The sequence below is a fragment of the Myxocyprinus asiaticus genome, chromosome 9, assembly GCF_019703515.2.
Source record: "Myxocyprinus asiaticus isolate MX2 ecotype Aquarium Trade chromosome 9, UBuf_Myxa_2, whole genome shotgun sequence".
NCBI lineage: Eukaryota > Metazoa > Chordata > Actinopteri > Cypriniformes > Catostomidae > Myxocyprinus > Myxocyprinus asiaticus.
In genome coordinates this window covers 157,322-184,394 of record NC_059352.1, presented here as the reverse complement: position 1 = coordinate 184,394, position 27,073 = coordinate 157,322, and the positions used below count along the sequence as shown (strand labels likewise).

Below are 27,073 nucleotides of genomic sequence, written 5' to 3'. Positions count from 1 at the left end.
CTATTTTTACTTGAACTATTTTGGAGGTAGCAATCAGAATTTTTTTTAACCGATCTTGATGAAATGGCAGGCTAGTAATGACTTCCATACTGAAAAGTTCAAATGGCTACTCTAGGACCACGGCGTCAGAACGTACTGGCTATAAAAGCCAAGCCCGTGTCTGAAGTAATCCGCATGCTAGTGTTGTTGTTTTTTGGTCAAGGAGATTTTCAAACCGATTTCTGCAGCAGGCTTTACTGTTCGTTACAGGTAACATTTGTTCACGTTTTGTTTTCTCTTTCAAGCTGCGTTGAATTCCTAAAGACATCCTTGGGCTTACTCTACAGACACGGCTCCCGTTTGACCTCCCCAACAAACCCCAGAGTTTATGGTGGACTGGGGTCAGTAGAAATCAATGTACACAAAGAACTGCACAGGCTGGCAGGGGTGCAGTTGTGGTGTAAATGAGACTTTAATTGGTTTGTATTGGAGGAGGTTTCAGTGGCATCTTGGCCAAAGACAGGGTTCTTTTTAATTTCCCATCTACCCTTTATCTCATACGTTACGGCAGCTGCGGTTGAGCTGCTGTGAGGTACTCTAGAAATGAAGTCAGCTGGCAGACGTTGTCGCTGGCGGTGTGGCTGTCTCGCCTTTTAACGGGCACAATGTCCGATGAGGGTGGGCGGGACACGTTTAACTGAAGTGCAATAGATTTTACTCTCAAGTGTGTGGTGCCTTTTGACATATAAAGTTGGAAAAGGTGATCTGAAGCGAATGCATTGACAGTATTGTGGTAACTTGAGAGGAGTGGTGCTACTTAGGTCTAGGCCCTTCTGTGTTTATGCCCATCAAGTTTTACAAAAGTTGTTTTATTGCACATTTAGGGTTTTATATAAATGTCTTTGAGTGCGTGTCCTTAAGCTTCCTACTATTGTGTGTGAAGATTGTGAAAAACGCAGCTTGTTTACAAAAGGGGAAGGGTTCTCCAATAGTTAACCAGGATCGATTTGGGACCAGGGGGATTAGCAGTGGGGAATTTAGCTATTTGCACACAGATTACTAGATTCTACTTTTGCTGCTAGTTTGTGTAATTTATTAAGCATTTTTGAGAAATATTTATTTTTATAAGCCTAAAAGTGATAGTTTCAAGTAACTTGACCAAAAGACAGTACAAAAACACTGGCACTTGAATGTTGAATGTCACCCGTATGCGTGAAATTTATATTTTTCGGGGTAGTGTGAGCTTTTTAATGTTTAAAGTTATTTTGGACTCCGCCAAAATCCTCATCTGTAATTGGTCTCGCTGATTAAATGTTTCGATCCGATCAATCACATGCTCATTTGGCAGCCAAAAAATTGAAAGCGAAACAACCATGCCAAGGTTTGGATAAGTTACAGAAATATTTTTCTAAATGTGTATCAGTGCAAAGTGTTCAGATTCTACAGTTCATTTTGTTTGTTCCTATTTTTTATTTTATTTATTTTTTGTTTGTATCTTTTTACCCCCAGTGAATGTCTGGCACACGGCAATCGTAAGAAACAAAAACATGTGGTTATTCTCTATTGTTGCATCTGCGTATTGGGCTGTGGCGGTCTCATTCTCTTGACAGTTTTGGGTGTAAATTCAGTTAAAGAGTGAAGTGTTAAAAGCGTAAAATGAGATTCCTTTTAATTCACTAAATCTTGTGAAAGAACATCACCGGAGCCCTTAGAGTTAGAGTATTTGCTTTATGTACTAGAGTAGAGGCTGTGCACTGCACTAAAAATTAAATGTGTGTTTGTATGATTTTACCAAATTAAAGTTGGAAATTGCAAATATAGAAGTTGCTCAAGTGTCTTTGCAAAGTGACCTTTAAAAAGTGCTTTACAGGTTTGTCTCTGACAGGTTTTACTTCAGGCTTGATACGGAATATCTGCATATTGGCATCAGATTTGTAAATCGACTAAAAATTATAGCCCAAGAGTTTGACGTGAGGTCCTTTTACGATGCTGCTGTAAAGCGAATCTTGCATTGAAATATTACCGGGAATGACGTTTCCAAGATCTGTGGCACATTTTAAAAGGACAGTTGATGTTGGAAATTGAAATATGCTCTTTATAAAAGTACACAATTATCTCCTAAGTTTTGACCTTTTTAAAAAAAAGTTTTTTTTTATAGCATTTCCCTTAAGCAAACTTTTGCTCTTTGAGCAGCATCTTTGTGCATTTGTTCAGGTTTTGCTTTGACTGATTTTTCTATAAAGATTTACTCCCATGTCGTTTACGTTCCATTATCAAATTTGGGAGTATACTTTCTGTGCTTTAAGTGTCTGATGTAAGAGATGTATATTTGAAATCTGATCAAAAGTGCTCACAGGAGTTGCATGCTTGTATCGCCTGTAAATGGTTTAAGTTTTCAGCTTTCAAGCAGATTGAAGCATGTTTTCGCATCCTTTGTTTCGCACCATTTATTTTTATATTTTCAATCCGATGTAGATGAAAAGCACATTTCAGCCACCATCACACTCTGGTATAATGACATCTGATTTGTGGGCAGAGATGGATTGTGCCAATATCATTCCTAAATTAGGTAACCAAATGCTTTGTATTCTGGTCATCCTATGGAGAAAATAGCACACAGCCATCTTTAAAATTGTGTCTCTGAACTTCCGTTGTAGCGGTTCTATATAGATATCTATGGTGTTGATGTCAAAGTGTAATTAGCTAGCGAAGTGGATTTACAGGTTATAGAGTTAAAAATCTATCATGAGTATTTTAAAGTGTTCAGGGGATGTCATAACAACTGGAAACAGAGCGGAGAGATTTTAAAACAAGATCTTCACACTGTGGATATACTGATATTCTTCTGTGCTCATGAAACTTTGAGAGACAACACAAAGTCATTAAAATATCTCTGTAAGTCACCTCTGACCATCTTTGAGTCATTCACCCATCGTGTTATTGTTTAGACTATTGAATGTTAAACCGGGGTGGGAGAGTGGTGCTATTAGATTTATACACACACACACACACACACAAATGTGAAAGTGAACATTTTATTTCCGTTTAGCTGTCCGAATGTGATCTGCCAGGTCCAATTTACCTTCGTGTGTATTGGAAAAACACATTTACAGTGACGGAAAAAACACCTCACGAGCATTTTCACATAGTAAAGGGCTGATGGAGACTCACACCATCAACTCTTAAAAATACTTTCTGTGCTCACACACATAATCCATTTTGATCGACTCTTCTCAGTAGCTTTAATACTAACAGGAAGTTAGATGACAAAATTTGGAAGAGTGCAGTGCGGAAAAGGGGCGGGGCTGAATAAGATGAACATCACTAAATACTGTGCACTAATCTCCAGACATATTTTCACACGGTTAGTTATGGCTTCTTTTGTGGTGCCCTGTCATGTGATGCGTTTTAAACCTTTTCAAAGTTCTAATTGGGTGGTTTGACCTGGTAATTAACCAGCAGTGCCCACTGGTACTCAAAGGGACTTAAAGGCATGTCTAAAAACATAGCTTTAGATATGTGTGTTAGTTATACAATGTTAAATATCACATAACTTTTTTACACAAACGGTTCACTGGGTTAACGTCAGTTGAACGTCGATAAGCACACGGAGTATGTTAACTATTTCTGGGGAACATTACTAATTCTCCAGTCGTAATCTATTTTTCTGATTAAACTGTTGGCTTGCAACATCCTTTTGATGTTACGATGTCATTAGGTTATTTAGATAACTTTTGAAAAGTTATTGATAGAATTTATGGTGAAGTAAATGGCTCACTTCACGCTCCGCATTACTCACCACGTGATCAACTAAGCGGAAACATCTAATAAAAAATATTGAAAGGATGAAAAAATTATGATAATAATGACCAGCTAACTGTTTAACATTCTGCTTATTACACAGCTGCTTACAAAAAAAAATGGACATGAAATATTCATTTATTTTGAGATAAGAATGAGTGATATGACATGAAACTAGCACTGTCAACTTTATAGTTTCATGTCGTACAAAGTATTCTAAACATCCGTGTAAAAATGAAGCCATAATGTACAAGAGGTCTTGCTATATTGTGAAGATTAAAGGTGCACTCAGTAATTCTATCCAAAATACTTTTTCTCAAATTCTGCAAATATCTCCTCACAGTCTGCTAGCTGTCTGTTCTGTGGATGAGCTGAAAAAAATCTAGTATTTGTCCACAGCCATGGCTCTGTAAATGGGACAAAAACACAGTGGATCAGACCGATCCACACAACACTACTCCAATCAGCAACAGGGGGTGGTCCTTGCGCATGCACAGGATGTGGGGTGGGGGCAGAGCAAGAGGGAAATTCATTAGAAGAGCGACGGCAAATCTGGCTGATGCTAATTTTCTAAACTCCAAGGAGGACAAATGGCTGAAAAACAGAACAAGACAAAAAGGTCAGACGAATAAGTCGAGGGCTAGGAGCCGCATCAACATCGGCGAGGCTTTTCAGCGGTGGAGAGACCTCCGAGAGGTAAAAGGCTTGAAGACGGATGCATAAGTTGCTCTTTTTATTCTCAATAGGTGGGTAACATAAATTTTACTATGATGTTTCACAGAACCCAAATATGCTGTTGTTGTGATGTTAGATTTAGTAGCAAGAGAGATGTGAGTGTCTGGAGATGGTGTGTGTAATTAAACCACTGGAGTTTTATGGATTACTTTTATGCTGACTTTATGTGCTTTTTGGACTTTCAAAGTTCTGCTCACCATTCACTTGCATCGTATGGATCTACAGAGCTGAAATATTCTTCTAAAAATCTTCGTGTTCTGCAGAAGAGAGAAAGTCACACATCTGGGATGGCAATTTTCAGTTTTGGGTGAACTATCCTTTTAATGGAGATGTTTCAGTGTGCTGAATAAACTACTTTTGTGAGGAAACAGCTCATTGATTGAACTGACCACCTGTCTGCTAATCTTTTACGTATTTTACACAAAACAATCCTTTTGGAGTGAATTATGTGGCGATAACTGTGCGACAGGTTTTACAGCTCTCCCAATTCATTTGTTTTGTATCCGCAAACTGATAAAAAAAGTTGACTGTTAGATATAGACTTATGTTTCTGCAGAACAAAAATAAAACACCCATCCTGTTTGGAAACGCCCACTGATAACTACACTGAGATTCCTTACTTTCATTGGATAGTTGAGGAATGCCTGTCCCAGTTTGGAAATGCCCACTGATAACTACATTGAGATCCCCTACTTTCATTGGATAGTTGAGGAATGCCTGTCCCAGTTTGGAAATGCCCACTGATTACTACATTGAGATCCCCTACTTTCATTGGATAGTTGAGGAATGCCTGTCCCAGTTTGGAAATGCCCACTGATTACTACATTGAGATTCCTTACTTTCATTGGATAGTATAGAAACACCCATTCTGTTTGGAAACGCCCACTGATAACTACATTGAGATCCCCTACTTTCATTGGATAGTATAGAAACACCCATTCTGTTTGGAAACGCCCACTGATAACTACATTGAGATCCCCTACTTTCATTGGATAGTTGAGGAACACCTGTCCCGGTTTGGAAATACCCACTGATAACTACACTGAGATTCCTTACTTTCATTGGATAGTGTAGAAATGCCCATTTTTACCGCAGCGACCTATACTTGGTTAGTTCTCTCCTTTAGTAGAGACGCAGAGGTTGGTATCTCAGTACTAAAGAATCGCTGACTACATAGCACGGCCTCGAGTGCTTTATTGTTTTTTAAAATACATACAAAAATTCAAGAATACACACTATTTTAGCAAATTCACAATTAAATCCTTTGGCTAAATGATATAGTCCCTGTCATGTTGTCATAGTGACTGCAAGGCTGAGGTCAAAGGTCTCCTGCTGAATAATCAACCTATTGTGAAATTTTACAGTGAATGAGAGAATTTGTGAAGGGCCTGAATACTTTTGCAAGGCACTCCATGTAGAACAGCTTCATACAGCATTAATTCATCTACCACTAAGGCATACATATGAAAACCCTATTTAATCCTACTTTATTAAGGCCAATAGACAAAGAAAATACAAGGGATTGTTTTTCCTCAATGCATGTGGCAAAATGAACTTTAATTCACTCTAAGTATAATAGCAGTCACACCTATGGTGATGAAGAATGGAAATAAGGTTTAACAAAACCAATGTGAATTTCAAATACATGAGCTTGAATAAAAATTAAAAAAGTCAAAAGTAATGTCAAAACATTGTACAAGTAAACAGTACCTGTACTGAACCAGTGCATTAATGAACATATGCACTCCAACAGGTTAAATGTTATTTCCAATAGTATGACAGCTTGACACACCTTATATACTGTGGAAACAATAGTGCACACTATTCTACAAAACACTGTTGAATTAGCAGTAACTTGAAGAACAAAAATACAAAACACATACAAGCATTATCTGAATGCAATATACCATTTGTTTGTTTTCAAGGGTGATCAGCATCCAAACCATCATCCCAGTTTTGTTGACTTGACTCTCTCAGGGGGCTTTCACACTGAAAGTGTGCAGTTTAGTCCGAAACAGAGCACAGTTTGCATGAAAAGTTGGTAATGTGAAAGCTGTTTTGCGGACCGGGGAGCGGACAGTAGTACCGAACCCGAGACTACCTGTAGGAGGTGGTCTGAGTTCGGTTGCACTGGGACTGTGGCGAGGTTTGCATGAGTGAGAAAGCAACCTGTATTCAGGTCCGCACTTGTTCAGGAAGTAAAATGACTTGTGCATGCGTTTTTACTGATTTAATCATGAAGACATCAGTTGCACAAAAACAAACACACACACGTGCATCATGAGTGGCAGGGAAATGTTGCGGGCCACAGAAAAGGTGAGGTGCCTTTTATATATGTGAGTGAGTGAGCGTGCAACCAGCTGTGTCCTCAAAAAAGATCGTTTGTGAGCATCAGATATAGTCTCCTTCCCCTGGACATGTACAACTGCTGAAGTGTCATCACTATGGTGTGCATGATGACACAGAATGAATAAAAACACACAAATATAGCGACCCGCGTTGTGCTTTCCATTATATGCACGTTTGTGATGATGCAAATTGATGATGGAAAAGCACCGGGGTTCGACAGAATCATACACGAGTCTGAAACCAGACCAATGCTGCAGCGGGCGCCGGGAACAATTGCACTCAGATTCGGACTGCGGAAAAAGTGCCCAGTGTGAAAACCACCTCAGATAATGCTGCTGTTTGAAGCACATACACAGAGTTACAACTGTCCTGTACACAATCAGATTAAATCACAGCCACTCAGGGACTTTTACATCATTAAACTCACAAATACAGAGTGAGTAAAGAAGCCACAGATGTGCTGATTGGCAGAAAGGGTTCACCACATGCCCCAGACAGGTTCAGCAGCAGGCCATTGATAGGTGCGTGATGGTAAGACACTTTTCACAGCACTTTCACGACCTCAAGAGGCCAGACCCAGCAGAAATCCACCAATAAATCCACTTGAAAGAACAACATTCTTCTTCAAAAATTCAGTAGCCTGAAAAATATTGAGGTTTATGTGATATAACATTGTTCACAAGCAAAAGAGGGCACTATTACACACAGAACACACAGAGTTAGGTCATTAAAGAGGAAGCTTTAAAACAGAAAGATTTTGTTTATTTACTGGCTTGAAGTCATTTAAGTAAGGTTCAAACAGCTGTTGTTATGCTAAATAACTAGTGATGTCTTTACCTCCTCAATAAATGTATTGATTTCTGGAGCTGATTTATTGGCTTTTTTCTTCAGATGTCTCTTTGCTTTGTTCACATCTTTCTCCACTTTCTTCCAGTCAACTTGGACGTAGCCGCTGTGATTGGCTATCTGCATGACAAAAAACAACAAAACAAATAGATCAGTGATTCCCAGACAGGGGTAAATAAGCAGGTTCCAGGAGGTTCGTGAAAACAATTGGATTTTGCTTTGTTTAATCTACAAAACAAATTATATTATTTAAAATAAAAATAATAGGTATTAGGGCTGTGTAATTATATATATTTTCCCATTAATTGTGATCTCAATATTTATTCTTAAAATCCCAAGATCAATCTTTTAAAGCTTGAAAAGTAAAATTGCAAGCAACTTGCGTTAAAACACGTTATGCGTGTCGTGTTTCAACAATACTCTTCTGCGCGGATTAATGTCATGATTTGAGGTTGCTGGACATCATCTGTGATAATGACTCGCAGATATTCATAACATGCTATTTTCATGTTGATAGAATCTGACTCGATTAAACATTTAAAAACGAAATTATAACTTGCTTTGATGAAGATAAAAACACTCGTATTTTGAATGAATGAATGATTTTTTACAAAGAGAACAGAGAACCCATCTCCAGTTACCAGTATACTTTAATATGATTTTCAAGTGTTTAATCTACTATTAATGTTTGTATTGTTCTACGCTTATCGATTTAAGAGGTGATACTGGTGATATAGCTGATACAAGTTCAATAGAAGAGTTTATTATTTTTTTGTTATATTGTACAGCCACAGTTGATAATGCAAGTGAACCGTAATACTACAATAGTATGTCTATGCACATAATAACACTGTAAACTAAAATCGTAAAACAATAATGATGGGGATAAAATGTACTTTATTAAACATGAAAATAATATGCACAAATGTGCAGTATAACAATTACAATAATATGTTCCTTAAATCATTTCTTTAGCAGTAAAGTTATAACTGAGAGAATTCTCTTTCAGCAAATTAGTACTGTATTATTACTGTGCTATGAATTTGGCACATTATAAACAACTTATGATGATTATACATTTCATGGGGCATTACCTTATAGTAGCCTAACTTGTACCTATAGTGGCTTTTAAACAGACTAGTATCTGCCTAAAAGGACATATAGGAATATGCGCTATAGGAAGGAGCTTGAAATTATTATCCCCAAGAAGAATGCTGTCAAGATGTACAGTGAAAAAGGAGTTATATTTTGGTCTGTTTTCACCCAAAACCAACTGGATCGCTTCAGAAGACGTATGGATTACTTTCACGCTGCCTTTGTGTGATTTTTGGAGCTTCAAAGTTCTGGTCACCATTCACTTGCATTGTATGGATCTACAGAGCTGAAATATTCTTCTAAAAATCTTCATTTGTATTCTGGTGAAGAAAGAAAGTCATACACATCTGGAATGACATGAGGATGAGTAAATGATGAGACAATTTTCATTTTGGGGTGAACTGTTCCCTTTAAATGCGCTTAGCCAGTAGTCTTAAAGAGACCGTTTTAGCATGTGTTCCACATATCAATGTAAGTACTTGTAAATAGTAAAAATGATGCATGTAAACAATAAACATGCAGGGCTCCAGACTGCGACTAAAATGGTCGCAAATGCGACCAAAAATAATTGATTGCGACAATAATTTAAAATCTAGTTGCCATTGGCGACAGTCGGGTTGTGTGGGTTCATATGCGGTTTTGTCAGATAACATCTTGTGAGTTATTGAATATATCTTTAGAGCGCCAGTGTGTCTCACGCCGCTCTTCACCCGTTCTGTTGTTTCTGACGAGCTTGCTGCACTGCACACAACAACAAACCTAGCGCGAGAGAGTCGTGAACAAATAACTCTTTTGAACCGGATCTTTTTCATGAATCACCTGAAAATAACTGAGGGTTTGAACTCAGGAGGTCAGGTTAGCAGTTTGAATCATATTCACTTTCTCAACGAATCAGCCTTCAGTGAACTCGCAACTGGGAGCGCAGACATTGTAGTCCCATGTGTATTTCAGCTTTTTATAATTAAAAGTCCCGTATTATGTACCACTGTTTTTCTTCTCCTGGTAATTATTGATTAGGATTGGAGTAGCACAATAAACTGCATCTGGGATTTCATTCAGTTTGCACTCTTGTAGTCTTTGTGTCTGGGCCATCTGGTAACCGTAAAGAAAGACTAAGGCAATATTTAAAAACGATATATACAGTTGAAGTTAGAAGTTTACATACACTTTGTTAGTATTTGGTAGCATTGCCTTTAAATTGTTTAACTTGGGTCAAATGTTTTGGGTATCCTTAGTTGCTGGAATTTTGTCCCATTCCTCCAGACAGAACTGGTGTAACTGAGTCAGGTTTGTAGGCCTCCTTGCTCACACACGCTTTTTCAGTTCTGCCCACAAATTTTCTATCAGACTGAGGTCAGGGCTTTGTGATGGACACTCCAATACCTTGACTTTGTTGTCCTTAAGCCATTTTGCCACAACTTTGGAGGTATGCTTGGGGTCATTGTCCATTTGGAAGACCCATTTACGACCGAGCTTTAACTTCCTGGCTGATGTCTTGAGATGTTGCTTCAATATATCCTCATAATTTTGTGTCATCAGACCAGAGGACATTTCTCCCAAAAGTAAGATCTTTGTCCCCATGTGCACTTGTAAACTGTAGTCTGGCTTTTTTATGGCGGTTTTGGAGCAGTGGCTTCTTCCTTGCTGAGCAGTGTTTCAGGTTATGTTGATATAGGACTCGTTTTACTGTGGATATAGATACTCGTCTACCTGTTTCCTCCAGCATCTTCACAAGGTCCTTTGCTGTTGTTCTGCGATTGATTTGCACTTTTCACACCAAACTACGTTCATCTCTAGGAGACAGAATGCGTCTCCTTCCTGAGCGGTATGATGTCTGTGTGGTCCAATGGTGTTTATACTTGTGTACTATTGTTTGTACAGATGAACGTGGTACCTTCAGGTGTTTGGAAATTGCTCCCAAGGATGAACCAGACTTGTGGAGGTCCACATTCTTTTCTGAGGTCTTGGCTGATTTCTTTTGATTTTCCCATGATGTCAAGCAAAGAGACACTGAGTTTGAAGGTAGGCCTTAAAATACATCCACAGGTACACCTCCAATTCAGTACACCTCCTATCAGAAGCTAATTGTCTAAAGGCTTGACATCATTTTCTGGAATTTTCCAAGCTGCTTAAAGGCACAGTTAACTTAGTGTATGTAAACTTCTGACCCACTGAAATTGTGATATAGTCAATTAAAAGTGAAACAATCTGTCTGTAAACAATTGTTGGAAAAATTACTCATGTCATGCACAAAGTAGATGTCCTAAACGACTTGCCAAAACTAAAGTTTGCTGATATGAAATCTGTGGAGTGATTAAAAAAATGAGTTTTAATGACTTCAATCTAAGCGGATGTGAATTGCTGACTTCAACTGTGTGTGTGTGTATATATATATATATATATATACAGGTGCATCTCAATAAATTAGAATGTCGTGGAAAAGTTCATTTATTTCAGTAATTCAACTCAAATTGTGAAACTCATTTATTAAATAAATTCAATGCACACAGACTGAAGTAGTTTAAGTCTTTGGTTCTTTTAATTGTGATGATTTTGGCTCACATTTAACAAAACCCACCAATTCACTATCTCAAAAAATTAGAATATGGTGACATGCCAATCAGCTAATCAACTCAAAACACCTGCAAAGGTTTCCTGAGCCTTCAAAATGGTCTCTCAGTTTGGTTCACTAGGCTACACAATCATGGGGAAGACTGCTGATCTGACAGTTGTCCAGAAGACAATCATTGACACCCTTCACAAGGAGGGTAAGCCACAAACATTCATTGCCAAAGAAGCTGGCTGTTCACAGAGTGCTGTATCCAAGCATGTTAACAGAAAGTTGAGTGGAAGGAAAAAGTGTGGAAGAAAAAGATGCACAACCAACCGAGAGAACCGCAGCCTTATGATTGTCAAGCAAAATCGATTCAAGAATTTGGGTGAACTTCACAAGGAATGGACTGAGGCTGGGGTCAAGGCATCAAGAGCCACCACACACAGACATGTCAAGGAATTTGGCTACAGTTGTCGTATTCCTCTTGTTAAGCCACTCCTGAACCACAGACAATGTCAGAGGCGTCTTACCTGGGCTAAGGAGAAGAAGAACTGGACTGTTGCCCAGTGGTCCAAAGTCCTCTTTTCAGATGAGAGCAAGTTTTGTATTTCATTTGGAAACCAAGGTCCTAGAGTCTGGAGGAAGGGTGTAGAAGCTCATAGCCCAAGTTGCTTGAAGTCCAGTGTTAAGTTTCCACAGTCTGTGATGATTTGGGGTGCAATGTCATCTGCTGGTGTTGGTCCATTGTGTTTTTTGAAAACCAAAGTCACTGCACCCGTTTACCAAGAACTTTTGAAGCACTTCATGCTTCCTTCTGCTGACCAGCTTTTTAAAGATGCTGATTTCATTTTCCAGCAGGATTTGGCACCTGCCCACACTGCCAAAAGCACCAAAAGTTGGTTAAATGACCATGGTGTTGGTGTGCTTGACTGGCCAGCAAACTCACCAGACCCGAACCCCATAGAGAATCTATGGGGTATTGTCAAGAGGAAAATGAGAAACAAGAGACCAAAAAATGCAGATGAGCTGAAGGCCACTGTCAAAGAAACCTGGGTTTCCATACCACCTCAGCAGTGCCACAAACTGATCACCTCCATGCCACGCCGAATTGAGGCAGTAATTAAAGCAAAAGGAGCCCCTACCAAGTATTGAGTACATATACAGTAAATGAACATACTTTCCAGAAGGCCAACAATTCACTAAAAATGTTTTTTTTTATTGGTCTTATGATGTATTCTAATTTGTTGAGATAGTGAATTGGTGGGTTTTTGTTAAATGTGAGTCAAAATCATCACAATTAAAAGAACCAAAGACTTAAACTACTTCAGTCTGTGTGCATTGAATTTATTTAATACACGAGTTTCACAATTTGAGTTGAATTACTGAAATAAATGAACTTTTCCACGACATTCTAATTTATTGAGATGCACCTGTATATATATATATATATATGTGTGTGTGAATAAAATCAAACTTTTGACAATTGAGGGACATGTACACAACTATTACACAAGGTGCAAACATTCATTGATGCTCAAGAAGGCAACACACTACTATATGCATACTATACATTACACATAATTACATAAATTAGATTCTGAAGAGCAGTACTAAATAAAAAAATCTTTTATCTCTTATATTTGTATAAATTTTTAAAGGGGTGTGAACATTTATGAGACAAAAGGGAAAGTAAACTTATCTTCTCAACTATATATCCTGTTTATTAAATCTCTGATTAATGGGTTATCAGCTGTCTTCCTTTTCTTCAGCTTTCTATCTTGTTTCTGAACAGCAATCTAAATTGAGCAATTCTGTGATTTGGCGACTAAAACAGTCATTTGGCTCCGTAATGTTTCAGTTTAGGAGCCAATGGCTCCCAAGAAATTTTTTAGTCTGGAGCCCTGACATGTCTGCCTAACATTAATATACACCGATCAGCCACAACATTAAAAGCACCTGCCTAATATTGTGTAGGCCTTTTGCCGCCAAAACAGCACCAACCCGCATCTCAGAACAGCATTCAGAGATGATATTCTTCTCATCACAATTGTACAGAGTGGTTATCTGAGTTACTGTAGACTTTATCAGTTCAAACCAGTCTGGCCATTCTCTGTTGACCTCTCTCATCAACAAGTGTTTCTGTCCACAGAACTGACACTCACTGGATGTTTTTTGTTTTTGGCACCATTCTGAGTAAATTCTAGAGACTGTTGTGTGTGAAAATCCCAGAAATACTCAAACCAGCCCATCTGGCACCAACAATCATGCCACAGTCCAAATCACTGAGATCACATTTTTCCCCATTCTGATGGTTGATGTGAATATTAACTGAAGCTCCTGACCCGTATCTGCAGGTTGGTGCTGTTTTGGCGGCACAATGGGGACCTAAACAATATTAGGCAGGTGGTTTTAATGTTGTGGCTGATCGGTGTATATATAATGTACTGTCTACTAATATTATGAAAAACAAATTATGTTGTAACAGAGTAATAGTTTGTATGACGTTAAAAGGTCCCCTGTCTAATTAACTCATATGGCCTGGTTTTGTTGTTGTTGTTGTTTTTAATTAATAAACATCCTAACCTGCAACTTCCTCTTTATATTTTGTACATCAGGGATATTACAACATTAATGATAATATTAAATGATATTTAGTCTTTGGTACACATCTTTGGTCTTGTGTTGATGAAGGGGTACTTGAACCTTACTGATGGTGCTGTGGGGTACTTCCTCTTCCTGATGTCATGCTGCACAAGTGTTTGTTGCTTGCTAGCCTGCTTAGCATTGCTTATTCTTATACGTTCAGTTTTATCCTTTGCCATTTTACCGCATGCTTCGGGTTTTTCCGCTTTTCTACTGTTTCATCGGTGTGTATCACACCGCGCGCACCCGTTTCTCTCGTTTTTTTCTTTCTTTATTCTGCTTGTCTATATCTCGTGTCTCGACTGTGTGCATTTGTTTTCTCCACTGTGTTTTACACGGATTATTGCATCAATCTCAAACATCTGCTGATTAGGAACCACATCGATCTCAAACCCTCGCCACTCAAGAACAACCACAACAACAAACAAATGCAGTAAGTCATGGCATCCGCTCATGTTATTTCTTCCTGCATTACATGTTACACGTTTACTATAGCTTATTCCATCAGCAGTGAGGGATACACATGTTATAAATGTAAGGAATTAGTCAGGCTGATGAAGAAGGTTAATGAGTTAGAGACACGCATCCGAACACTAGTGGAGGTCAGTGAGAAAGAGAAGCCGGCAGATACTGTTTCGAATGCGGGTAGAACAGCGAGCAACACACACACTTTGGTTCCGGCTGTAGAGCCCCCAGCAGGGCATTTGGGTAACATCTCGGTGGCATACTCAGCAAAGCGACACCACTCTCCCGTTCCTGTTAGGGTTTCCAATCGATTCTCCCCATTCAGTGATGCACCCACTGAGAATCATGTTGAAAGAGCCCTAATAATTGGTGATTATGTTGAAAGGAATGTGGAAATAGAGACTCTAGCCAACATTGTTAAATGCATTTCGGGTAACAGAGCGTCTGACATCAGATCAAAGTTACAAGTGCTGGCTAATGCTAAATGTAGATTTTCTAAAATTGTTATTCATGTCGGCACTAATGATGTCCTAACCCTAACCCTCCGGCTTCATCAGACGGAGATCACTAGAGATAATGTTAAATAGGAGTGTGAACTTGCAAAATCGATGTCAGACACTGTAATATGCTCTCGACCCCTCCCTGCTCATCATGGTTATGAGGTTTATAGTAGATTAGTGTCACTGAACGGCTAGATGTCTGAGTGGTGTCTGGAGAATAGCATAGGATTTATAGACAATTGGAAGAGTTTTTGGGGTAGACATGACTTGCTAAAGAGAGATGGAATCCATCCCTCCAGGGAAGGTGCCACTCTCCTCCAGTAATTTGGCTTATAGTCTTAATAATGATAATATTTGTGAGTGGGACGTGACGCCATGTGAGGTTCGGATGTGTGAATGGTAAGCTCTGCGCACTTTGCTAGTTTTAATACTTTTTATGTCATAAACCGGTGAGATTCGATACCCTGATCCTTAACTTTTCTAGGAAGACAATATGTCAAAGAATTCAAAATCCTCAGGCTCTGGAGACATTAAAAGACCCTTATGTGCTCAAGCAGACGCCCCTGACAAGGCCGCGGACCAGGGATTTGATTTGGCCAGAGAAGTGAGGGAAATTCGGCGAGAATTGTTGAACTTGTCGGCAATGCTGACGAAGGTCATGCTGACTTGGAAGATCTTGCTGTTATACGTTGATCGATCACTGCCATTGAGACGAAATTCACTGAGGTGGTTACAAGAGTGGAGGATGTCGAGAAACAGATCGATTATCTGGAGTCATCGGAGAAGGAACTAGCTGCTAATCTGCTAGCGACCAAGGCGGATTAGGAGCGCATCTGGGAAAAGTTGGAGGATATGGAAGATCGTAGTCGGCGGAATAACGTCCAGATTGTAGGCCGAAGAAGGTCGGGATATGGTGAAATTCCTGGACAGTTTCCTTCCTAGTCTGCTCGACATAACAGGCCATAAGCTGGAAATCGAGCGAGCTCACAGGGTTCCAGCTCGGCGATCCGCTGAGGGAGACAGGCCCCGATCAATTCTGGCCAAATTTCTGAGATCATCTGATAAAGACCTCGTGTTATGCGAGGCGAGGAGTAAAGGAAGGCTTTCTTGGAAGAACCACAGCAGTTTCTTGTTCCCAGACTTTGCGAATACGACAAGAGAGAAACATGATAGTTTCAAGGAATGCAAGAAACTCTTACATCAACGGAAGGTCACTTTTGTACTGATGTTCCCAGCCAAATTGAGAATAGATGCTAAGGATGGCCGTAAAATATTTACATGTCTCCAACAAGCGATGTCTTTCATAAAGTCAATAGACTGAGTAAGTTATTTTGTGGTACTCACGTTGCAGCCAAGTGGACCTACTCACTGAACATTCACTTGACCGTCCGAGGAAACTGAGCTCCTTTTTTGTTTCTTTTTGTGCTAGTTCCACCTAGCGGCTGGAGTTAGTTTTTTATAGTAACACTCCTTTGGGACAGTGTTGTGGATGAATCTATTGGTTGGAGTTTGTTTTGTGGAGTATTTCTTGCAAGACATTGGAGTGATTAGGTCATTTGTTGCTCTCATGTAACAGCTGAATGGGCCAGCTCACTGAACTTTCGTTTGACTGTCTGAGGAAACTGAACAGCATTTTTTAATTTTAATTTATTTATTTTTTGTGCTGTTCCGCTAGTGGCTGGAGTTTGTTTTGTGGAGGGTACACACCTTCGGGACAGCTATGTGGATGAATTTACACATTCTTTGTGTTTATTCCGCCTACTGGCTGGAGTTTGCTTTATAGATTATCTTCTGTTGTGTAATTCTCTCTCACAAAATTTGTATAGAAACACTGGTCTTGAACAATCCGGTGGCAAAGTTGTCACGGGGGCTCTCGTGGGCGTACATGGACTGTTTAGAGGGATGGACGACAGTTGGCGCTGTCGTGCGCGGGGTTAATGCGCATGTTTTTCTTTTTTCTGTTTGTTTGGTTCGGGGGGAAGTTCGGGGCTTGATTGTTGCACTAATGTTGGAATGTGGTCTTTATAATTTTATTTTTGATACACAATCTTTTTCTAATGTCAAAATGTCAAATGTAAATATGAGTGGATTGTCTCTCTCCACGTGGAATGTGAATGGGTTGGGTCACCCCATAAAAAGGAAGGTAGGTTATTTCTCTTCTTAAACGTAAAAAAATATGATATAGTGTTTCTTCAAGAAACGCATCTTTGCCCGCAGGAAGCTGAAAAATTTGGGAAGATATGGGGTGGACATGTTTTCTTTAGTGCTGACACAAGTAAGAGCAGGGGAGTCATTACACTGATAAGTAAACATCTACAATTCACATATCTCAAACAGATTAAAGATAAATTAGATTAAATTAGTTATTATTGTTTTAGCAGAAATTCAGGGGCAAAGTTTTCTTTTTGCTAATATTTACACACCTAACGCTGATGATCAGGGCTTTTTTTTATAGATCTTGAAGGGATGTTGCAAGTCGCGGGCACCCCTCATGATATAATACTGGGAGGAGAATTTAATCTTTTGATGGACTCAGTCCTTGATCATAGTGAAGCAAAAGTGTGTAAGCCCCCTAGAGAAACATTGTCACTTCACAGGATGTGTAAAAATCTTGGTCTTACAGATATTTGGAGACTTTTGAACCCATCTGATAGGGAATATCATTTTTTTCATCAGTCCATAAGATTTATTATTATTATATCTAAGTCCCTCATTTCATCTGTTGTTGATTGCTCAATTGGAAACATTTTAGTCTCAGATCACACCCTGGTGAGTTTAGAGGTGTTGCCACATATGGAGAAACAGAAATCATATAGTTGGCACTTTAATGTATCCCTTTTGCAAAATCCTGAATTCCAACAAATGTTAAAGGCTGAAATCAATGTTTATATGGAGACCAACTGGTCCTCAGTGTCCTCTGTGGACGTGGCTTGGGAGGCACTTAAGGTGTTTCTTAGGGGCCGGATCATACAGTATACCTCATTTACCAAAAAATCCAAAGCACTAGAACTCGTGGAGTTGGAAGGGAATATTAAAAGTGCCAAGGCAGAGCTGAAGCGCCAAATGTCGTCTGATGGCCTCAGAGAACTGACCTGACTGAAATACAGATATAATACTATTTTGTCACGGAAGGTGGACTTTTGGCTATTCAGGGCAAGACAGTCATACTTTGAGTCGGGGGACAAAGCAGGAAAACATCTGGCTAGATATATAAAACAGAGAGAGTCTTTTTCTACCATTCCCTCAGTGAAATCTGCTGGTGGTGAAATATTTACCTCAGCCATTGATATTAATAATGCTTTTAAAGAATTCTATCTTGATCTCTATAGTTCCATGTCTTCGTCTACTGATAAAGATATTAGAAACTTTGTGGAACCATTAACTCCCTAAACTGACGAATGAGCAAAAAAATTGTCTTGATTCTGAGATAACCTTGGAGGAGCTTGGCGAGGTAATTAAGGCCTTGCCTACAGGCAAGGCTCCGGGGCAAGATGGCTTTGCCGCTGAGTTATTTAGGTCTCATGCTACAGAATTGGCTCCACTTTTGTTAGAAGTTTATATGGAATCATTAAAGAATGGAAAGCTTCCGCCAACCATGACACAAGCCCGGATCAGTCCAATTCTTAAAAAGGACAAAGATCCAAGCGAGAGTAAGGGTTACCATCCAAATTCCCTGATCCAGCTAGACGTTAAAATATTGTCAAAATATTTGGCTAATCAATTAAGTAAAGTAATGACATCTCTTATACATATAGATCAGGTGGGGTTTATTCAGGGCCACAGCTCTTCTGATAACATTAGGCATTTCATCATGTGGTCAGTAGCGAATAATCAGACTCCGGTTGCTGCCATCTCACTTGATGTTGAAAAGGTGTTTGATAGGGTAGAATGGGATTATCTTTTTAAGATTTTGGAAATGTATGGGTTTGGGAGTACATTTATTGGATGGATTAAGTTGCTTTATAGACAGCCGGTAGTGGCGGTACAAACAAATGGAATAATTTCAGATTATTTTACTCTGGATAGGGGCACCCGGCAGGGTTGCCCTCTTTCCCCATTATTGTTCTGTCTTGCCCTGGAACCATTAGCAGCTGCGATAAGAAAGGAAGATGATTTTCCAGGGGTGATGGCGGGAGGTGTGAAGCATAAGCTTTTGATTTATGCAGATGATATTTTATTCTTCGTCTCTGACCCTACTAGATCTATACCTTGCCTCCACAGAATCATTAATTCCTAAGTTCTCAGGATACAGAGTTAATTGGTCTAAATCTGAAGCTTTGGCTCTGACAGCGTAGTGCCCAGTAATGGCTTTTCAGCCAGACACCTTCCAGTGGCCCAAACAGGGCATTAAGTATTTGGGTATTTTTTTCCCAGCAAATGTGTGTGATTTAGTTAGAGTTCATTTTGACCCTTTAATAAAAAGGTTTTCGAGTGATGTGGGCAGGTGGGCTTCATTACATTTATCTATGACTGGGAAGGTTAATGTTATTAAAATGAATTGTATTCCAAAATTCAACTACCTGCCACAGTCTCTCCCTATAGATGTCCCCCTCTCTTATTTCAGGCAATTTGATAGCATAGCGAAGTCCTTTATTTGGAATGGTAAACATCCCAGATTACATTTCAGTAGCTGCATATTGACAAAAGTGGGCTAGGCCTACCCAAGGTTTAGTTTTATTATTATGCATTCAGTCTCAGACATTTGGCTCATTGGTCGCTTCCACCTGAGAGAGCCCCTCCCTGGTTTTGTATTGAACAGGAAGTTCTTGCCCCTATTTCGCCATTGCAAAGCATTTCTATCAAACTAACCGGAGATGTTAAGTTACACCCAGTTATCTCACATTTGCACTCGGTATGGACAAAAGTGTCCAGGGTGTTTAACTCAGACATTTATTTAAATGTTGCCTCGAGCATATGGCTGAACCCAAAATTATGTATTAATAAGTCCCCTTTCTGCTGGTCAGAGTGGATTGTGAGGGGGTTAATACACTCGGTGAACTATATGAGAGTGTGGTGTTGAGATCCTTTGAAAATTTGGTTCAACATTTTGGGATTCCCAGATCTCAGTTTTTAGGTATTTACAGCTGTGCCACCTGCTCTGTACTATTTTTGGGAGTAGAATACTACCGGTAAAGCGGTAGACACTCTGGGAGTAGTGATTACTGCTTTTGGAAAAGGTCATGAGGCATCAGTGTATTACTCCCTGCTAATTCAAAATCTGGGGGACGGAGCTTTAACTTCTCTCAAGAGATTATGGGAGAAAGATTTAAACTTGGTATTGGAGGAGGGAGTGTGGACTAGGATTCTAAAAAACGTCCAGTGTGCATCTAGAGATGCAAGGGTGCGCCATATGCAATTCAAAATTTTACATTGATTCTATTGGACCCCCTCTAGATTGTATAGGATTAGTCTTAAAGACACACCCACCTGCTGGTGATGCCAATCAGAGGATGGAGACATAACCCATGCCTTTTGGGGGTGTGTTAAGATCCAGGAGTTTTGGTTGAAGGTTCAGAGTTTTGTGTGTGACATGGTGGGGACTCTGGTTTCGTTTTGCCCCAGACTCTGTGTTTTGGGCAATGGGGCGGTCATCGATGTAGAGAATAGACACATATAGAGTTGGGTCCTAACCAGTTTCATGATCGCCAGACAGATAGTTTTAAGGGGATGGAGGTCGGCTGGAGCGCCCCCATTTCAGGAGTGGTATTTGGAGATGGGGATGGGCGGCTTTTGAAAAAGGGTCATCTAGAAGACTGGGGAAATTGGACTCGTTTGTGGGGAAATGGGGCAGATATCTCGCATTTTTTTGGAGGACTCTCGGGCAGCGGCAGTGGAGAGAGAGGTGTAGTTGTTAATATGTGTGATTATTATAAATCTTTTTTTTTTTTGCGTCTATAATCATGTATGACCACTGGGATGTTGTTGAGGGCCAGGGTGGGGTTTGGGATTGGGAGGGGTAATAGTGGGGGTTAAATATTGATTCTGTGTTTATATGTTTTTTTTTTATGTGTTTAATATATGAATCAATAACAAATTGTTAATAAAAAAATAATAATGATGGTATTTGACTAACTGAGGCCCAGGTTAGGAAGCAGAAAAACTGGCTAAACCGAACATCTGCTAGCTGCCTTGAGACATCACACAATTCACATAAACTACAACACATAGAGACTGTATCTCCTAGATATCATATAGAGACTCAGTCTGTTCCCCGGACTACCAAACACAAACCCCTCACTAAATCATTTAGAAAAAATGTGATCAAGGTCAAACTTGAAAAACAAAAAACAAAAACTGAAGATAAACATCATATAAAGATAGGGCTACAAACATTAGATCTCTTTCAATCAAAGCACTAATTGTAAATGAAATTATTACAGATCATAGTTTGGATGCGCTCTGTTTGACTGACACCTGGCTTAAACCGGATGAATATATTAGTTTAAATAAATCTACTCCCCCAGGTTATTGTTATAAACATGAGCCTCATCTGAAGGGTCGAGGAGGAGGTGTTTTACAGTGAAGTTTTTGGTGTTACTCTGAGGACAGGATATAAGTTTAAGTCTTTTGAACTAATAATGCTTAAAGTGACACCGTCAGATACAAATAAAAATCTCTGTCGTCTTTTGCCCTTGCTACAGTATATAGATCACCCGGGCCGTATTCTGGTTTCCTTGGTGAATTTTCTATCAGATCTAGTAGTTACTGTAGATAGAGCTTTAATTGTTGGTGACTTCAACATTCACACTGATAATGAAAATGACACATTGGGATTAGCATTTATCGATATTCTCAACTCTCTTGGAGTCAGACAAAATTTGACAGAACCAACTCATCGCCATAATCATACGCTAGATTTAATTCATATGGAGTTGATGTTGATACTTTAGAAATTCTACCGCAGAGCGATGACATCACAGATCATTACCTCATCTCTTGTATGCTGTGATCAGTTACTCAATCTACATCACGCTATCATTCAGGTAGAATTATTCTTTCGACCACTAAAGATAGCTTCACTAATAATCTTCCAGATCTACAGTTGTGCTCAAAAGTTTGCATACCCTGGCAGAAATTGTGAAATTTTGGCATTGATTTTGAAAATACGACATGCAAAAAAACTTAGTTTTTTATCTAAGGATAGTGATCATATGAAGCCATTTATTATCACATAGTTGTTTGGCTCCTTTTTAAATCATAATGATGATTTATGATACCCTTGAATGTTTGGCCTTGTTACAGACAAACAAGGTGACACACACAGGTTTAAATGGCAATTAAAGGTTAATTTCCCACACCTGTGTCTTTTTAAATTGCAATTAGTGTCTGTGTATAAACAGTCAATGAGTTTGTTAGCTCTCACGTGGATGCACTGAGCAGACTAGATACTGAGCCATGGGGAGCAGAAAGAACTGTCAAAAGACCTGCGTAACAAGGTAATGGAACTTTATAAAGATGGAAAAGGATATAAAAAGATATCCAAAGCCTTGAAAATGCCAGTCAGTACTGTTCAGTCACTTATTAAGAAGTGGAAAATTCGGGGATCTCTTGATACCAAGCCAAGGTCAGGTAGACCAAGAAAGATTTCAGCCACAACTGCCAGAAGAATTGTCCAGGATACAAAGAACAACCCACAGGTAACCTCAGGAGAAATACAGGCTGCTCTGGAAAAAGACGGTGTGGTTGTTTCAAGGAGCACAATACGACGATACTTTATATGCCACTGCCTGAACCTTGGACTTAGGATAGACCTCACAGAACCTCACCGAAATGACCCGCTGGTTGAACTGCGATGCTCCTCACTGATCTCTGCCTGCATCACCTCGGTCTAATGATGGACTACACTCTTATAATGGAATACATAAACTATCAATTAATTGCCAACAAAACCCTTCATCAGCCAACTAACAAGGACAATGCATCTATGTGAACTTCTGCAGTTAATCCAGGATGAACTTCAAAGACATTAGTCATTAATCTTACAGTTACTGGTCCTTAACACTAATTTTAAACCATGACCTGCACCAAACGTAAGTAATATTGTCATTATATTCATGATGTTAGTCAGAGGGGAACTGGCCCCCACAGTGAGTCACAGTGTTAATTACCACAGTCACCTTCAGCTTGCTCACTGGGGTTATAAATATAATTATTATTTAATTACTTATTTTTATACACAATTTACAATCATATTTTAATCAAACTACACAATGATGACTCTATGACTTTATAGATATTACAGGTTCATTTTCTGTTAATGCATGATCTTCTGTAAAGATGCTTTGAAATGATGTGTGTTGTGAAAAGCACTATACAAATAAAAATGACTTCACTTACGGCAAAAAACACTGATTCAAACCTTTACATCACTGTATATGTCAATTCAGAGATAAACTGATTCTTGCCTGTAACAACAGAAATCCTCCTCCGACGGCCGTAGCAGCGATCTTCCCGACCCGCTGGAACAGATATCCTGCACACCTGCACATGAGTACAGTTTTAATGTATACCGTATTAATACCAGCCTTTTTGGACCTTTGCCAAGCTGTTACAATAACATTATTAATCTTTGTGCTAATATTAAACAGTAATGCTGTGTATTTGACAGCATTGTGATATCTGTGGCAGTTTTCAGTTAATTTGCAAGACTTCCAGGTGTAAACAAATGTTTTGCGATACCTGAAGTACAATGTCTTATTTAAAGGCACAATGTTGATGGTGATAGTTTTCAACTCACTCCTTGCAGGGACTGATCACCAGTTCTGAGCTTTAACCACTATGCCACACCACCATTAACATCTTTAATGAGCTACACTACAAACGGACTCATTCCATATCAGATGGACTGTTTCAAGAACAACATCTTTGAAGTGACTGGGAAAAAAAAAAAAGAAAAAACTTTTTCTGAAATGCATCCCTTTAAATCAAAATCAAATCACTTTTATTGTGATTTAAAGGGACGCATTTCAGAAAAAAGTTTTTTTCTTTTATTTTTTTCCCTTTAAGTTTGTTTCAGAAGTAAAGTCCTAAATGTAAGTCTAAGTAAATTATTTGATTAATTCATGATCCTCTAATGTGTGCTGTTGAATGTTTTTTGATTCATAGATGACCTGGAACATTTTCTGCTTTTTCACCACTGGTCTGATGTAAAAGGCATTTATGATCTGACTATAAATGATAATTACTGTACATGTGCTGAACAGCCCGTTACATTAGAACATACCAGCCACTGACTCCACCCATCATAATCTGAGTGCTCACAGAATACTTCTCAGTGATCGGGCCAGAATTATTCCCAAACATGGTGCTCCACCACTGATGACTGCGAGCATATGTGGTCAAATCCACAATCTCGTAAGCTTCATCTTCATCCTCTTGAGCTGAGAACAGAGAGAGAGAGAGAGAGAGAGAGAGAGAGAGAGTCAAACCCCAAAATACAACCTCAAATGTGAAGTAGGTGACACTAACACACTGCAGTTTTATATCTATAGGTTTAACAAATATTCATGGAGAGTACTATAACACTGAGATGTGAGTTAGTAGCATGGTGCCATGCGAGGTTCAGATGTGTGAATGGCGAGCTCTGCGCACTTTGCTAGTTTGTAATACTTTTTGTGTCATAAACCAGTGAGATTCGATCCACCCGTTTCCATAACTGTTCTATGAGGACAATATATCAAAGAATTCAAAATTCTGGAGACATTAAAAGACACTTACATGCTCAAGCTGATACCCCTGACAAGGCCGTAGACCAGGGACTCGGTTAGGACCGTGGTGGGAGAGATTCAGTGTCAACTGTCGAGTGGCGAATGATCAGGACGTGGCCATTGATCAGACTCCGGTCACGGCCATCTCACTTGACGCCGAAAAGGTGTTTGATAAGGTAGAATGGGATTATTTTTTAGATTTTGGAAATATACAGGTTCGGGAATACTTTTATTGGGTGGATTAAGTTACTTTATAGACATCCGGTAGTGGCGGTACAAACAAATGGATTAATTTCAGATTATTTTACTCTGGATAGGGGCACTCGACAGGGCTGCCCTCTTTCCCCATTATTGTTCTGTCTTGCCCTGGAACCATTAGCAGCCGCGATAAGAAAGGAGGATGATTTTCCAAAGGTGGTGGCGGGAGGTGTGGCGCATAAGCTTCTGCTTTATGCAGATGATATTTTATTATTCATCTCTGACCCTACTAGATCTATGTCTATCCTCCACAGAATTATTAATTAGTTCTCGGGATACAGAGTCAATTGGTCTAAATCCGAAGCTTTGTCTCTGACAGCGTGCTGCCCAGAAATGGCTTTCCAGCCGGGCGCCTTCCAGTGGCCCAAACAGGGCATTAAGTATTTGGGGATTTTATTCCCAGGCAATTTGTGTGATTTAGTTAAGAGTTCATTTTGACAGATAACCTTGATTCACGTGGCTTGATTCATGTGTCCTTCATAAAGACAATTCTGCCTGTTTCCAGCCTTGCTGAAGCACCCTCAGATTATCACCGTTCCTCCACCTGGTCATCTAATGATTAGACGGAGACCTGGAGAGGCCTTCAAGCCACAGAGTCTCGCACCCACTGTGAAATTTGGTGGAGGATCGGTGATGGTCTGGGGGTGCTGCAGCAAAGGACATGAATGATGCACGATTCAAGTTACGTACAAGGTTATCCTGGAAGAAAACTTGCTTCCTTCTGCTCTGACGATGTTCCCCAACTCTGAGGATTGTTTTTTCCAGCAGGACAATGCTCCATGCCACACAGACAGATCAATCAAGGTGTGGATGGAGGACCACCGGCTCAAGACCCTGTCATGGCCAGCCCAATCTCCAGACCTGAACCCCATTGAAAACCTCTGGAGTGTGATCAAGAGGAAGATGGATGCACACAAGCCATCAAACAAAGCCGAGATGCTTGAATTTTTTCACCAGGAGTGGCATAAAGTCACCCAACAGCAATGTGAAAGACTGGTAGAGAGCATGCCAAGACACATGAAAGCTGAGATTGAAAATCAGGATTATTCCAGCAAATATTGATTTCTGAACTCTAAGTTAAAACATTAGTATTGTGTTAACAATGAATATGAACTTGTTTTCTTTGCATTAATCAAGGTCTGAATACACTGCATCTTTTTTCGTTATTTTGACCAGTTGTCATTTTCTGCAAATAAATGCTCTAAATAACAATATTTTTATTTGGAATTTGGGAGAAATATTGTCAGTACTTTAGAGAATAAAACAATAATGTTCATTTTACTCAAATACATACCTATAAATAGTAAATCCAGAGAAACTGATAATTTTACAGTGATATATATATATATATATATATATATATATATATATATATATATATATATATATATATATATATATATATAACGCGCTTACTCACCTTCTGTGTGTTGTTGTTGTGCCGCCATTTCGGATGCGTGTGTTGCGTCATGACGTCAGATGACGTTGACAGCTGTGCGTGCACGCGCCGCCTACAGCCACGTCAATATTTCAAACATTAAACAGTTTTCTTATAAAAGAAACACACAAAGAACACATGTGTACATCTGACTCATTTCCTGAAATCCTCACTCTGAATCCACGGATGAGTTTTTATTCTTTATTTCATTTAAACTAAATCAACAAATCAGGCGCCGGTGAAAAGAAACGGGTGATTTTCTGTTTAAAGTATAAACGTGTATCTGCAGTTGTTTTGACGAACTCTGTCAGTCACACAGTCTGTTTCTCTGGGCTGTACTCTATATTTTCCCCATTTTATGAATACCACACCTCTTTTATTTGCATTTAATTATCACATAAATGTGTCGTTTGCCATCCACTGTTACAGAGGTAAACTTAATACAGTCTTAAATATTTAAATGAACATTACAGGGAAATAAAATTGACCTAAATGATTGTGACTCCAATAACCCTTGGCTGTCACAGTAAATTCCCCATTTTATATAAAAAAAAAACACCTCTTTTATTTGCATTTCATAACAACGTTTATGAGTCGTTTAATGGAAGTAAATCTGACACTTTGACACTTCTTCATATATAAATTTCACAATGTTTGGGTCGCAGATTCAACTGAACAACATTACAGGAAATAAAAATGATAT

The 27,073-nt window shown here is 39.2% G+C and overlaps 1 protein-coding gene across 1 annotated transcript; it reads right to left on the bottom strand.

The window, feature by feature from the left end:
* Nucleotides 1–6,037: 6,037 nt before the first annotated feature.
* Nucleotides 6,038–26,443, bottom strand: LOC127445797 (FUN14 domain-containing protein 1-like). Its single transcript, XM_051706131.1, has 5 exons — nt 26,353–26,443; nt 24,191–24,347; nt 23,373–23,448; nt 7,702–7,830; nt 6,038–7,504 (listed from the first exon to the last, which is right to left on the bottom strand). The coding sequence occupies exons 1-5, from the start codon at nt 26,378–26,380 to the stop codon at nt 7,427–7,429; spliced, it is 468 nt and encodes a 155-aa protein (XP_051562091.1). The 5' UTR covers nt 26,381–26,443; the 3' UTR covers nt 6,038–7,426.
* Between the last annotated feature and the right edge of the window lie 630 nt (nt 26,444–27,073).